The sequence below is a fragment of the Martes martes genome (genome assembly GCF_963455335.1).
Source record: "Martes martes genome assembly, chromosome: 10".
In the NCBI taxonomy this organism is placed as follows: Eukaryota; Metazoa; Chordata; class Mammalia; order Carnivora; family Mustelidae; genus Martes; species Martes martes.
Genome location: NC_137898.1, coordinates 52,453,969 through 52,469,974, shown reverse-complemented (window position 1 = coordinate 52,469,974; position 16,006 = coordinate 52,453,969). Strand labels below are relative to the sequence as shown.

Sequence of the window (16,006 nt, the reverse complement as noted above, 5' to 3'; positions counted from 1 at the left end):
GTCTCTCTCTGTCAAATAAATAAAGTCTCAAAAAAAAAACAAACTGTATTTGATCTTAACCATTCTGCCCACAATCTCTGCTAATGACCTGCTCTGGCACTACAGCGCTAGCCAGTGTGGCCCCCTCCAGGAGGATGCTCCGGCCTGGGATGTACACTGGGATAACAGCTCAGGGCGCGGCTATAGGAGAAATGCCTGGGACACGTAAGCCCAACTTGAGAGTGTTTTCACTTCCTTTGATTCCATTATGTAAGATACAATAAAGCAGCTGATGGTCCAAAAGCACGAGTACAGACATTGAAGAAACATGTGTTCTCATTCCACACAGCCGCAAAATAATCTTGAATCCTTGGACAAATTATTTAGTGTTCTCACCTCCTCTGTTAAATGGTATTGTTGTGAAGAATAAAATGAGCTCAACCACATAAGGGGCTTAGCCAGATATTTAAAATGTCCAATAAATACTAACTTTTTTTAAAATGCAAGTTTGATTTTTGTCTTTCCCCTATGGAACATCCTTCAGTGACTCTCCCATACCTTTCAACACTGAGTTCAAACGCCTTTGTTTATCTCATAAAGTCATTCGCAGTCTGAATTTATTTTCTGTTATTCTTCAAGTCTTCTATGCAGCTGTTACACAATTCCATTCAAGATCTTAAAATCCACCATGCTTTTCAGACCAGCCTTTCTCTAGGTGTAGAGTTTTCTTTCTTGTTTTTGCCATATAACTAACTCTTGTCAGTCTTTACAAACTATAACCACAACCCTCTCCTCCAGGAAGTCTTCCTGGACTCCTAGTCCTAAGAGTCTTACCCAGTGAAGTCTCACAGCAGAAGTGCTAACCACAGTTCTAACACTCACCACACAATGTTGTTAAGGGTTCATTTATTTGCTTCATCACTCAAGTAATCTCCTAGAAGTTTTGCCTAACATCCCACACAGCAATGGACACGTGTTAGGTACCCAATAAATGGTTTTGATTTTATGAATGGATATTCAAGTGAGATTGCAGACATAACCCACTATTGTGAATGTATAATGTGTGGGACGTGAGATAATGATTATGGTGATGATGATGGTGGTGGTGAAGGGGGTAGTGATAGAGGTTGGGGGGATGGTCATGGTTGGGGAGGGCAAAAGAAAAGAGGTGGGAAAAGGGGAAGAATGAATATGACCCTCAGCCTTTCTGCTCCTAAGCCTGACAAAAAAGGTACATCTACCCTATTAAGGACATGAAATGTGCCACTGCATTTGTCATTTGCCCACATTCTTTGACCCCAGGACTGATGTGATTGTTTCTATTACTTTCTCTGAGTTCACCGGAGATGATATTGGTGAGCCACAAACAGGTTTAGCTCCCTGAGCTTTCAGCGCTGAGATTAGAGCAATTACATGCTTGAGCCTCTAGACAGCAGTGAGAATTTAGTCCATCTTTTGGCAGAGTTCATAAATCCCTCCAGGAGCTTTCATTCATTTAAGGTTTAGAGACACCATCCTGAAGCTTCTTTCCAGATCCACTTCCTTTATTCCTGATACTCTTCCCCCAGCCTCCTATTATTAGCTCTTTCGTCCCTGGAATCCCCAAAACTTCACAGTTCTGTCTTCCTCCCTCTGGGATCCACGCAACAATTTGTCCATTTGTATCTCTCTTTTCGTCAGGTAGAATCATCTCAGCACCAGGCCCGAGACACACTGATTCAGCACCTCTTCTTCTCTTTTGGATTCTTTCCTTGTAACTTCACACATTCTAGAGTCTCTCCATCTTAAGAAGACCTTTCCTGAATCATGCATCCCTATCTGGGTGTTGCCCTATGGCCCTGTTCCCCTAATTCAGAACCTCCATTCCGAGCCTGACCTGTATATCCCAGCAGTCGACTTGACTTTGATTTCACCCAGACATCCCAAAATTTACTCATCCAAAGTTCGATTTCTCCCCCCAAATTCTTCCTTTCCAGTGTTCCCTCTCTCAACAAATGGAAACCCCATGCACTTTTGGCTCCAACCAGAAATCTGGGTTCATCTTTCACTCCTCTCTCTCCTACCCTCTCCCCCATACAATCCCTTATGAAGTGATGTCAGTTTAATTTCTTAAGTATGGGTAGAATCATCCACACTGCTCACCTTCACTGCTGCCACCCCAGCCCAAGCAAATCACTCTCACTTGGGCTGTAGCAATTGTCTTCTCCTGCCTGTTTCCACTCTTGAACCTCTTTCCTCAATAATAAGCCAGAAAGACATTTAAACTACAAACATGTCTGTGTTGCTGCTTTGCTTAACTCACTGGCCACCTATTATTGGCAGGAGAGTTCAGAGTTCTTGTACCGACAAGATTTAATTTGGTCTGGTTGATGCCCCCCTCTTCATATCATCATCTCATTCCTCCCTCGCTGCACACTCTCCTCCCTTTCCTGGAATGACATTAAGTTCCTTCCCATCCAGACCATCACACACATCCTTCTTTCCACTTGGATGACTCTACCCCCTCATGCTGGAGTTGAGCCAGGATAACTCCTACCTGTCTCTGAGGCTCAGTTTCAATGTCACTTTCTCAGGGAGGTTCCTGAGAAAGTCATTCCCAATGCCACTGCTCTCCCTCACAGCCACTCCAAATCAGATAAAGCCTTCCTGTGATGATCCCAGGGTATCTTGTGCTTTTCCTGTTTAACAGTTACCACAACTGTAATTGCGTTTTCAGTGTGTGGCTATTTGTTTGGTAGTTATCTCTCTCATGAGACTATCTTACTAAATTTTGTGCTCTCAGGACCTAGTACAGTTTCTGATATATAGAAGTCATTCAACAAATATTGTTAAACAAATAAATGATCTTCAAAAACAATCCCATGCTGCTTTCCAGTCACACACTAGGTGAATATTCTTTTTTTAAAAAACAAATATTTAATTAATTTATTTATTTGACAGAGAGAGATAGCACAAACAAAGGGAGCAGCAGGCAGGGTGAGAGGAAGAAACAGACTCCCCGCTGAGCAGGGAGCCCGATGTGAGGCTCAATCCCAGGACCCTGGGATCATGACCTGAACCAAAGGCAGCCGCTTAACCAACTGAGGCACCCAGGCGTCCTAGGTGAATATGCTCTAAGATAACCTGACGAAAGCTAAATATGGTCTATAACTTCTGTAGGTCCCAGAATAGAGCCATATGATCCTTTCAGTAAAGAACTGCTCTTTTCAACTCATACATGGAACAGATTTTCACTCAAAAAAAAAAAAAAAAAACCATCTCTTTATTGTCTTCTTAGTGCTCAATCCAGTCAGTGGGGCACAGTGGGTCTTCAAAGCCAATCTGAATTACATTTAAAAAAAGCAATTTGGGGGCCGCCCAGGTGGCTCAATCAGTTAAACAGCCAACTCTTGATTTCCACTCAGGTCATGATCTCAGGATCCTGGGATGGAGCCCTCCATTGGACTCTGCACTCAACGGGGGCCTGCTTCAGGATGGTCTCTGTCCCTCTGTTCCCCTCTGCCCCACGCTTTCTCTCTGTCTCTAAAATAAATAAATCATTTTTAAAAAGTAATTTGGTAATATTTATAAAAGTTTGCAAACTCACAGTTGCTTTGACCCATTAAACCCATGTTGTGAAACCTACCCTACAGAAATTAAAGCCACCTTATTTATGTGTTTACAACTAGTTTATTTACCATACTGCAAGAGGCAAAACCTAATGTAAACACCTGTATGGCCACCAATAAATGAATTTTAAAGACTCTTTTATATCCAATATTAATGAACATCATACATTTATTTAAAAAAAGAAATAAAACACGAATATATGAAGATGTCTCAAATATATAACTAATATGTAGACATCAAGAGGTTAAGCATCACACACCAAGAAATGCAAATTGTTGCCACCATTTATTAAGTAGAGTTCAGTCAAATAGTGACCAAGTATCACATGGCTTCTCAGCGCAGTCAGAGTAAGTGTGAATCCACTTTTCTGCGCCACAGTTTCATCAAAGCTTTTTTCATCTCACTGTTTCTCAAGCTGTAGATCAGTGGATTCAGCAGAGGTGTAAGAAGTGAGTAAGACAATGACATCAGCTTCTTGGTTTCTGGGGAGTAGCCAGATTTCGGTTGTAAATAAGTCATATTGGCCGTGCCATAGAAGAGGGTCACAGATGTGAGGTGGGAGGCACAGGTGGAAAAGGCCTTTTGCCTCCCAGTGGCTGATGGCATCTTCAGGATGGCAAAGAGAATCCGAACATAAGACAAGAGAATCAACACAAAAGGAACCATGACAATCAAAATGGTGCCAGTGAATGCATAGATTTCAAACAGAAAGGTATCTGCACATGCAAGTTCTAGCACTGCTGGGGTTTCACAAGAGATATGATTGATTTCATTGGGACCACAGAAGGGAAAACTGAAAACCCATGATGTTTGTACAGTAGCCACCATGATCCCTGAGACCCAGGAGAATATTATTAGTTTCATGAAAACCCTTTTGTTCATAATCATTGGGTAGTTCAGAGGATGACAGATTGCAGCAAATCGGTCATACGCCATCGCCCCCAGGAGAAAACATTCAGTGCCACCAAAAAAAAGGATGAAATACATCTGTGCATAACAGCTTATAAATGAAATCGATGTTTTCTCAGTGGAAAGGACCACCAGCATTTCAGGCATAATAACTGCACTGAAACCCACCTCTACCACAGACAAGTTCTGGAGGAACAGGTACATGGGCACGTGGAGGCTCTGTTCCAAGGAGATGATGACTATAATGATGACATTTCCCAACAGAGTCACCAGGTAGACAACCAAGAAAACCCCAAAGAGCTGCTCTTGGAGTTCAGGAAAGTTAGAAAAACCCAGGAGGATGAATTCAGCCACAGAGCTTTGATTTTGCCTTTTCATTTCAGTGGTGGAGAGTATTTTGTTTTCAGGGACATTGTATACAAATTATGAAGTCACAGTCCAATAACTGAGAGTCTGCATCTGCAATTCCCCCCAGATATTCTTGGCTGAAGATGTAAAGAGGAACACGTCCTGACCAAATTCATCTTGGTGATTTTAGAAATGGCCAATCACTCTGAATAATGAATGTTTCAAATAAAAAGGAGAAAGTGAAGAATGCCAGTTTGGAAGTCTTTTCTGAAAAGTATAAGATATTATCAAAATGCTCTTGTAATTTACATGTTATATAGTTTTATTTTAAACCTAGCCTTAAAACAAACATTGATATTTTATAACTGAGGTTCCGTTCCCATAACATTGCTGTCAGAGTTATCTGTTTTTCTCAATTTTATATAAATAGTTGTGTTTAAAACTACCAAAAATAAAAATAAAGCAATAAAAAGTAGACAAAAGGAAAAAGATACCCACAAAAATTTTAAGACAACCTAATGACTCAAAGTTACAGCACAGTTGATTTATATTTATTATAAATATTTATCATTTCAAAATACCAGTATGAAGCTTATTAAATGTGAAAAATATATCTAAGTTCAACCACAGTTGTGGATTCCTGCACAGTTTTCATATCTCATATTTCATTATCTTAGGTGATATGTAAATAGTGTGAATTGCTTCAGGATTATTGATTTTGCAAACACTGGTCATGGACAATTATATGGAGATTGGCCTGCAATGGAAATTTTAAGAGCTAGTTCTTTACGACTAATCCTTGTGACCATGATATTTAAGAATCATCCAATTCTGATCATTCTAAACTGATTTAAACATTTCCTGTCTGTCTTGTCTTTTCTCTCCCTCCTATTTTCCTTCTTATCAGGAGTTCATTTAATCATTAATTATTCAACAAACACTGATTGAACAAGTACCATTTTCTAGGTTCAGTAATCATAGGCAAACATTGGATCCTCAGCTCAACAGAAAGTGGGAAAAAATACATAAAACAACATTCCACTGTTATGCTAGTACTTCAGTTTCTATCTATTATACCTTGCTCTGTGTTTTTCCATTATCAGCAATTGACATTTGTGTGTGTGTGTGTGTGTGTGAGAGAGAGAGAATAAAAGGGTTAGAATTTATATATTGTATGTTTATAATATTTACAGATTCCATATGAGCAAAATCTAACTCCATCAATAAATATAAACTCCAGGAATCCAAGAATTTGTTTTTTTCTTTGCTACATTCACACTGTCTACAATAGTCCCTGACCCACAATTGATACTAAACCAATGTTTGATGAATGATGGGATAAAAAAATGAGGAAATCCATGCTGGCTTTAAGAAAGAGAGTGCCAAAAAGAAGAGTGAAACCAACATACAACACTGTTGGCAAGCAGAGGTAATAACAGGGGTCTATGAGATATTTCTGTGAAGGATTTGATACTTCTCAATGTGGAAGGAGTGTGAATAACCGAATCATAGCATGTCACCAGTGGAAGGTACAGTAGGTGGAAGGAGAAAGGCAAAGGAAGAAGGGTATCTTGCTCAAAGCACATGTATTTGATGACACCCTAGCACTTCAATGGAGACTTACTGGCCTTTGTGTGATGTTTGAAAACCAGCAGAAGTACACTGGGAGCTGAGGAACCCAAGAGAACAGGACACAGCTCATGTCACCTTGAGTAAAGACAAGTAAGACATTAGCAGACAGTAGAAGGCAGCTTGATTTATTTCTAAGTTTGTCCATATCATCCATTAAGAGTAAATGTCCATACTAACCATGCTAATTATCATTTGCATATCGAAAAGTCTCCTGAAATCAGTAAATTATGGTCACAGGATCAAACACTTAAAATCCATTTCTTTTTTTTTTTTTTGCATTCAAAATGCTTTAATTGCAATTTGAAAAATACAAACTAATTATAGCTCCAGAAAAAATACAAGTCACCACACCTTTCTTATATTTGGGATTCATTATGGACAGGACCACAGTTAAACCACAAAAAGTTCAAATCCGTAGAGATAAAATTACAACCTTGAATAATTTGCAAAAATTATTGGGAGACACGAATTGGATAAGACCTAAAATTGGAATTCCCACTTATGCTTTACAGCATCTTTTTTTAAAATTTTTTATTTCTTTGCAGCGTTACAGTTTCATTGTTTTTTGAGAAAAAAGAATAAAGTGAATTTAGTTCCAAATATTTAGAAGTGGATAGATCTTGAAAATTGGAAAATTTAAAGTGTAATGTAAATAAAACAGAAAAACTTTATAGAATGGACTATAAGAATCTTATAGAGGAAAAAAAACCCATTCATGACCGGTAACAAGCCACTGACTTCCCTGGCTGCACCTTTTCTCTGGAACTTAGAGACCCCAATGCCGTCTTGTAGAACTCCTGAACAGAAAGATTTAGACAGAGCACTCATTAAGTAGGTTTCATCTTTCCAGATGAGGAGGTGGGAGTGGCACTTATTTACCAAGTTCCCTTCCAGCTGCAACATTCAAAGATGATTGTTGAATCATTCAAAGATGATTAATATATGCAGAGTACTGGGGCACCTGGGTGGCTCAGTGGGTTAAGCCTCTGCCTTCAGCTCAGGTCATGATCTTGGGGTCCTGGGATCAAGCCCCCATTGGGCTCTCTGCTCAGCGGGAAGCCTGCTTCCCCCTCTCTCTCTCTGCCTGCCTCTCCGCCTACTTGTGATCTCTGTCTGTCAAATAAATAAATAAAATCTTTTAAAAAAATATGTACAGAGTACTTATCTCTGAAAAAAAGAAAAGAAAATTCACCAGCATCAAAACCAAGGAGTCTACTGATGGCGATGTGTCAGCTGTGTCCAGTGATTCCTGAGCATGGACACATCACTTCAACAGCATCTCCACGATCAGTTGGAGAGGAACTATAAATGGAAAACCCACCAACACACACACACACATACACACACACAGCAAAATCCTCCCTTTCTTACCTATTGACTCTGTCTCTTAAAATTTCTCGGTACTGTATCAGAAGTTTTACCTCTACTCAAAAGCCTCCTGCTCATACATACAATTCAGTGCCTCAGGGCACTGATTCTAGAACATTATACGACACTGAATCCTATGCCCTGTAGAGTCCCTCCCTGGAGAACGTGGAATCATGTCATAAACACCTTCTCCTATTTTTGCATGATGACTAAAGAGGCTTGACCTTGGCCCCCCCATGAGAACCCTCAAAAGCACACCCCTGGAGCATCACTCCTTTGTATTCCTAATGGGGATAAGTGCCTCTTCACACAAGGGACTCAGTTCACCATGACATCTCCAGTAGGAGGTGAAAACAGAGGCTGACTAACAGTTGTAAGCTGGGAAAGAAGAGATCAGTGGTGTGAGAGCGTGAGGGAAGGCAGGTGAGCTACAGGTAGAGGGTGATTGCGTGGAATGCACAGTTTGGGCAATGGTGGGAAACTAGCTAAGGCAAGTAGATTGAAGCCTAGTTGGAGACAACTGAATGTTTACTCCCACCATCCAAGAACTTCTGATCATTTGTAGAAGAAATATAGAGCCACTGGAAATTTTTGAGAAAAATATCATTACAGTTGATTTTATTGAAAGGGCTTTCAAACTATGACTCCAATGATCTGGACTAGTTGTGAGATTTGAGCAAATCATTTAACTTTTACTGATTCTATAACTTTCTCCATAAAATAAACATAACATGATGAATCTCACTGAATATATGTGAAAATCAAGAGATTCAGAGATCAGTCGACACTGGGTGAACAATCAAGGAGATCATTTGGCTCAGTCCCCACAGAGTGAAGAGCTGAATCACTCTGCAGATTTGGCTCTGTGCTGAACTAGACATTGTGACTGAATGCAGGTTACCTTTGTCTACTTCTCGCTGCACTTTCCTAAAGCAGGTTCTATTCTCGAAGAAGCTCACTTCCTCCCGGCAGATATAAGGCTGCCAACAACACTTAGGGATTCATTCTCTCTACTCTGTGTCCCGTGCGACATAGAGCCATTATCCTGAGGTAAAGGGATTTTCACTTCCACATTCCAACCCAGGGATCCCTCCCATGTCATTCACCATGGTGGAATTACACCCCGTCGTGAATCAGTCCCATGCCCCAGGCAGGGAAATGCTGCCTAATATGTATTCTCTATGATTCATGCCCCACAGTTCCCATGGAAGCTTCTGTCATATATGGTCAGTTTCTTGTGTCAGTGATGGTAACACAGGTGATGTACATGTTATGAGTGTTCATCAAGATGTAGGGTCAGGATCTGTGCACTTTATATATGTATGTTAGGCATGAATGAAAGTGTGTGGAAAAAATTCAGATACATGCAAGCGGGATAAAAAGGAAATTATGTTAATATAAAACTATAATGTCATAGTCAATAGTACTAAATAGATTAAAGAAAGATCAAAATGTAGAGATATTAAAACACCTCCCTCAGAACCCTCCTACACTGTTGGTGGGAATGCAAGCTGGTGCAGCCACTCTGGAAAACAGCATGGAGGTTCCTCAAAAAGTTGAAAATAGAGCTACCCTATGACCAGCAATTGCACTACTGGGTATTTACCCTAAATACAAACATAGTGATCCGAAGGGGCACGTGCACCCGAATGTTTATAACAGCAATGTCCACAATAGCCAAATGATGGAAAGAACCTAGATGTCCATCAACACATGGATGGATAAAGAAGAGGTGGTGTATATATACAATGGAATACTATGCAGCCATCAAAAGAAATGTAATCTTGCCATTCGCAACGACGTGGATGAAACTAGAGGGTATTGTGCTTAGCGAAATAAGTCAGTTGGAGAAAGACAACTATCATATGATCTCCCTGATGTGAGGAAGTGGAGATGCAACGTAGGGGGTTTGGGGGGTAGGAAAAGAATAAATGAAATAAGATGGGATCGGGAGGGAGACAAACCATCAGAGACTTTTAATCTCACAAAACAAACTGAGGGTTGCTGGGAGGAGGGGGGTCGGGAGAGGGTGGTGGGGTTATGGACATTGGGGAGGGTATGTGCTATGGTGAGTGTGCTTTGAAGTTTGTAAACCGGGCAATTCACAGACCTGTACCCCTGAGGCTAAAAATACATTATATGTTTATAAAAAAATTAAAAAAGTAAAAAAAACACCTCCCTCAATGATTGACAGATGAAATATACCAGAAAGATATTGAAATGAGGTTATCATAATAAAATATTGCTCTAACAGATGATAATAACAGTAAATATGAGAGCGAACACTTTTTATGCTGTTATGTTTATGTTTTCCTTTCAAAATATTTATGGGATAAAATATGGGAAAAAGTCATGATATGATGGTAAGAAGGATATAGCAATAAATTCAAATATTTGGGGTTAATACACATAACATACTGTGAAATGAAACAACAGAACCACAGCCAAATGCAAAAAAGAAAACTGGAGCCTTGGAAATTTCAAAATACTCTGAAGGTATCTCTAGCTAACAGGAAGTTGGAAATGAAATTCAGACTACTAAAATAACAGTTTCAAATGAAGTTATTGCATTTTCATGTGATAATGTGTCCAAAAACTGAACATTCTACCTTTCCTTGACCTATCACCTTGGTCCAAGCTACTATTGTCTCTCAACTGGATGATTGCCATGGCCTCTCAGCTTCTCCCTTCTTCCTTCCTTGCCTCTGCTCAAAACCCTCCGATAGCACACTATCCCTTCTGGTGAGAAGCCAAATTCATATATTAAAGATCTATTTCCCTGTTACTCTCTGAGCTCACCTCCACTACATCCTGTTGTCCCTTCTCATCCAGCCATGCTGGCCTCCTTCCCAGTTCTCGAATCTGACAGCTGTGTTCCCCTCTCAGAGCATTCTCCATGCTTTTCCCTGAACATAAACTATTACTCCCCAAAATGCTAACTCCCTTATGTCTCTTGGCCCCAGGGACCGCTCCTCCAGGAGCTCCTCCCAAGTCAATGCTTGTGAAAATCAACTCCAACCCCAACTCTACTCTCCTGACTTATTTTTCTCCACAGCATTCCTCAGCAGAGATGCATCTAAAGAAGGACATGGGAAGGTTAAAAATAAAAAGATGGAGAAAGATAGCCCAAGATGCTAATCAAGGGAAATTTATTCAACTATATTATTATCAGAAGAAGCTGACTTCAGAGGAAGAAACGTTACTAGGGATAAGGAGAGTCACTTTGTAATGAGCAAAGGTGCAAATCTTTCCAAGAAGATATAACAATTCGAAACCTGCAAGTAAGCAATAATATGGCGGCAACAATATTAAGCAAATATCAACAGAATCACAAGGAAACCTAAAGGACTGTCAGTCATAGCCAGAGAACCCAACATGTTTCTTTACATAATCTTTAGAAGAAATAACTAACCTGTAAGAAAATACTCACACCACACCTTAGTCTAGTACACATATAGAGAACGGTGTATTCAGCCCTGGGAAGAAAGCATGTTGTTTCCAGTCACGTGCAGTATTCACGAACCTGACAGGACCCTGGGCCACAAAGCAATGATCAACAACCATTAAAGGATTCACTCTCCATGGGAGTTTGTGCAATTGCAGTACCTTCTGTTGAGACTCTAGAATTGAATATAACTGGGAAATAACTACATGTTTGAACCTGAGAAATGCTTGTCTACATAACACATGAGAAAGAAAGAGGAGGCAAGAAAATTAGAGAGTATGTTGCACAAAACAAGAATGAGGCACAGAATGCTTCTATTGCCCTAAAGTCAACATGAAGAGCAGTGAGCCTAGTGTGCACTTCCAGATGTTTGATAAAAGCAAAAAACATAGGACATAGACTTGGAAGATTATTAGTGAAGAAGCATCTCTTAATGAAATGGAAAGTAAACTATATAGTGGGAGGATCAAAAGAGCCAAAAATGGGGTGCCTGGATGGCTCAGTCGGTTAAGCGTCTGCCTTTGTCTCATGTCATGACCTCAGGGACCTAGGATCGAGTCCCATGTCAGGCTCCCTGCTCAGCTGAGAGCCTGCTTCTCCCTCTGCCAGCTGCTCCATTTGTTTGTACTTTCTCTCTCTGTCAAATAAATAAATAAAATCTTTTTAAAAAAAGATAAAATGAAATATAACCATTATCAGGCATTCTAAAACAGGATATTACCATGGAACAATGCAGACAATCTGTTGCACCATAAATATGAAATTTAGATCATGTGACTTCTCAGAAATATAGAGCTTATCCAAATTGAGACAAGAATAGAAAACCTACAGACCCAAAACCACTCAAGATATCAAATGGGTAATTAAATCTTTACAGGTTAAAAAGGTAAACTCCATGCTTAATAGATTTGTTAGTACTTGTTGCCAAACATTTATGGAAGAAATAAATTCAATCTTTCATAAATCTATCAGAAAATTAAAAAGAGGGTACAGTTCCCAGCTTTTGGGGGGGGGTCAACATAACTGTAGTGTCAAAACAGAGCAAAAAAAAAAAAAAGACAGCAAGGACAGTTACACAAGTGGAAAATCACAGGCTAATCTTCTTCGTGATCATGGGTACAGAAATCCTAAGTGAGACATTAGTGAATTAAGTCCTGGAATACATATAAAATGGTAATACATCGTGACCAAGTTTGCTTAACCCCAGGAATGCAAAGTTGGTTAAGTATAAGAAAACCAATCAGCAAATTCACCACATTATGGATAGAAGGAGAAAAATCTCCTAATTGTGAAAATTGATGCAGAAAAGATCTTGCAAATCTGAACATCCATCCCTGACAAAAACTCTTGGTAAACTAGGAATGTGGGAAAAGTCCCTCAGTCTGATTATGGATATCCACAAACTATAGCAAAAATGGCTTTTAATAGGGAAAAATTAAAATCTTGTTCCCATTGAGATGCTAAACACAAGAAAGATCCCCACTCTCGCTGTCTCAGTATTGCCCTAGAACTTGTAGCCTGTAAGGCAAAAGGAAAAATTCCAAGTGTAAGGATTAGAAATAAGGAACTAAGACTGCTCATTTCATGATTGTGTGCACAGAACACCTTAGTGATCCTGGAATGATGTATTGCTATTAACAACAGAGTTTGACAAGTGTTCTAGATAAGGAATCAACAACCAAAGTAAATTTTATATCTAAAGACCAGCAGCAAATGATATAAAATCGAGTCTAAAAATTTCTGAAGTATCAAGTTACTAATAAATCTAACCAAAAAGGACAAGATCACTATTACAAAATTGTTGTTTATGCACAAGCAAAAATATTAGAAAGTGGAAATTTAAAAATATATCTAAGAATCAAAAGAATCAAGGACTTCTGAGTATATATCTTTAAAAAAAAAAAAAGCTGTCTAAAGTCTATCCTATGGAAAAGTCCATTATGAAGTATGTGAATTAAAGGTTGCATAGAGTAGCTCTGAAATACAACAAGCTCCAAGTGTGATTATCAGAGTGGTTGGCATCTGATTTTGTTTTTGAATAATGTGTCTTACTAGTAATTAAACATGCAAATGAGATGAACAAAGCATTGTGGGACAGAATACCTAGAACTGGCAAGAACTTTGCAAAGGGACACTCATACTCTGTTGGGGGATTTGGTTGGTTAAGCCCTACTGCAGGAAAATCTAAGATACTACCATTTATTAGTAATCTAGTAGGACATTCTTTGATCTGGCATTCTATTTCCTAAACTTGGATGTGTAGTGCATGCATGAGGAGATGTGTAGAAGTATATTCATATCAACAGTTTCATAATAGTGAAAAGTTGGAAGTAAAATATTCTCTTGAGGAAATTGGTCACAATGCGATGTTTACTCACTTAGAATATGATGCACTTATTGAAAAGAACAAGGCAATCTGCATAGAGACACAAAGTGATAACCTTGAAAAATGACATGAAATGGAAGACTTGGAAAATAGACTGTAAACTCTTCTCCTCCTATTCTGATAAAAAGAACTGTATGTAAACCTACCCAGTCCTTGGACATACATAGGAAAAATCAAGAGCTTGGACATAAATAATTTAGAGTGATTCGCTCTAGCAATGGAATCGGGAATGAGAGTTGAGGTATTTTTTGAGAAACTTTTGCATTGGTTTATATATCTATGTACTCTTTGAATTTTAAAAAGTTGGTACTTTTGTAAAATATTAAAAGCAAGGTTTTTATTTAAAAATACAAAATGAAATGCAGCAGCAAAAAAGTCAGAGTAGAGATAGCATTAACACCCTAGAAATTTACCCAAATTGACAATATGAATAAGAACATAAACCTCAAATTCATATTCCAAGCAACTGCTACATGTCCTATCCAAATTTACAGTATGTGAAAGGGGTTGTCAAAAACGGTGAGGGTCAAAACATGATTCATGAAAACTCAGAGGGGATTCCACAGGGGCAGTTTGGACAAAGCTAGAAGAGTTCTCTAGAACTTAGGGTTCTCAAAGTGTAGTCCCTGGACCAACAGACCAACAGTTTCAGAACCACCTGGGGAATTAATTACTCCACGTGCAACTTAGCAGGGGCCATCACTGACCTACTGAAACAGACCCCTTATGTGGGGCCTGCAATCAGTGTCTTTATCTCCATCCAGGTGAGTCTGTGCATCATAACCACACCTGGGAATCAGTGTGAGCAGCACACCAAGAGGGCAGGACAGTCATCCCACTGTTTGCAACAAAGAGAGCTGGGTGGGTATGCTGTTGGTAAAGGCTTCCCTGGACCTGCTCTGGCACAAAGGAAAAGCAGGTAGACATGAATTATCAGGGGATCCCACAAATACGCCACAGTTTCAGGAAGCTGTCTGTCAGGAGGATAATAAGGGGCAATGTGAGCTCTGATTATCTGTTGGCAGAGGAGTAGTAAAGGAACAACAAACACATCTTTCTTATAAAGATATAAGCCACGCTGTACACCAATGTTACTCCAACTTCAAAGTGCATCCAAGTCACCTGGGTATCCTTCTATTTTATTTTTTGTTTTTGTTTTTTTTAAGATTTTATTTATTTATTTGTGAGAGAGAGAGAGAGAGAGCGTGTGTGATCTGAAGCCTACTCCACCCTGAGCATAGAGCCCAACCCAGGGCTCTGGGCTCCATCCCACATCCCTGAGATGAGGGCCTGAGCAGAAACAAGGAGTTGGAGGCTTAACAGACTGAGCCACCCACGGGCCCTGTGGATCTTTTTATATGCAGACTGAAATTCATTAAGTCTTGGGTGGGAGCAGAGAGTCTACGTTTTTACATCCCACATGGAGCCCTTATGTCTGACCCATAATTGGGGAACAGGTTTCGAAAGAGTGCTAGTGTTCACTATGGCTAATTCCTGGGAACTTGTGAAATATGGCCTGGCACATTTCCAGACAAACATTTTGCAAATGGCTGGTCCAGAGGGAGTACACTGTCTTCCAACTGTGGGATATCAAAGAGATGCTGAACCAGTGTAACACACAGAAACTAAAGGGTAAAAGAAGGAATGGAACAGGAAAAGCAAATGATGAATAAAACACTCACTAGAAAGTGTAGCCATAAAGTGGATAAAATTTGTCAGCAAGAATATTGCCAGGAATGTTTACCATTTAGGAAGTTACTGCTCCTATAATGACGAGCACAAAGGAGAAATCACACATGCTCGGGGAAAACAAAGTAAAACAACAGACACTGATGAAACTTTAGTTGGCAGTGTTCAGGAAAGACGTTGAATTTTTTTCAAAAAATTCACAGATATGATGTCCATGTTGGAAGTATTGAAAAACAAAATAGACACTGCCCAAACATAGGAGTTGAGAGAAGATTAACCAAGCAAAATGAAATAAAATGAACACAATTTATGAGACTAATGCACTACCTACCGCACTAAGAAGGCACTAAAATGAACTCAATTTAAATGATCAGGGTAAACAACATAAATCTGTAAAGCTAACAAAAAAGATCCAATGCATGCATAATCGATGTACCTAAAGATGGAAAGATTCTTTTTTTCTCTTCCTTATGATTTTTTGATATTTTAATTCCAGTATAATTAACATATAGTGTTACGCTAGTTTCAGATGTAAAATAGAGTGATTCAACAATACTATATATTTACTCAGTGCTCATCACACTGTCTTCTTGATCCCCTTCACCTAGTTCACCCACACTACCCCCATCTGCCTCCCCTCG

The 16,006-nt window shown here is 39.4% G+C and overlaps 1 protein-coding gene across 1 annotated transcript; it reads right to left on the bottom strand.

Moving 5' to 3' along the window:
* Nucleotides 1-3,930: 3,930 nt before the first annotated feature.
* On the bottom strand, nucleotides 3,931-4,995 carry LOC308351434 (olfactory receptor 10A3-like; the record flags this gene model as incomplete). Its single annotated transcript, XM_080817072.1, has 1 exon — nucleotides 3,931-4,995. Exon 1 carries the CDS (start codon nucleotides 4,873-4,875, stop codon nucleotides 3,931-3,933), a length of 945 nt encoding a protein of 314 aa, XP_080673198.1. The 5' UTR covers nucleotides 4,876-4,995.
* Nucleotides 4,996-16,006: the final 11,011 nt, after the last annotated feature.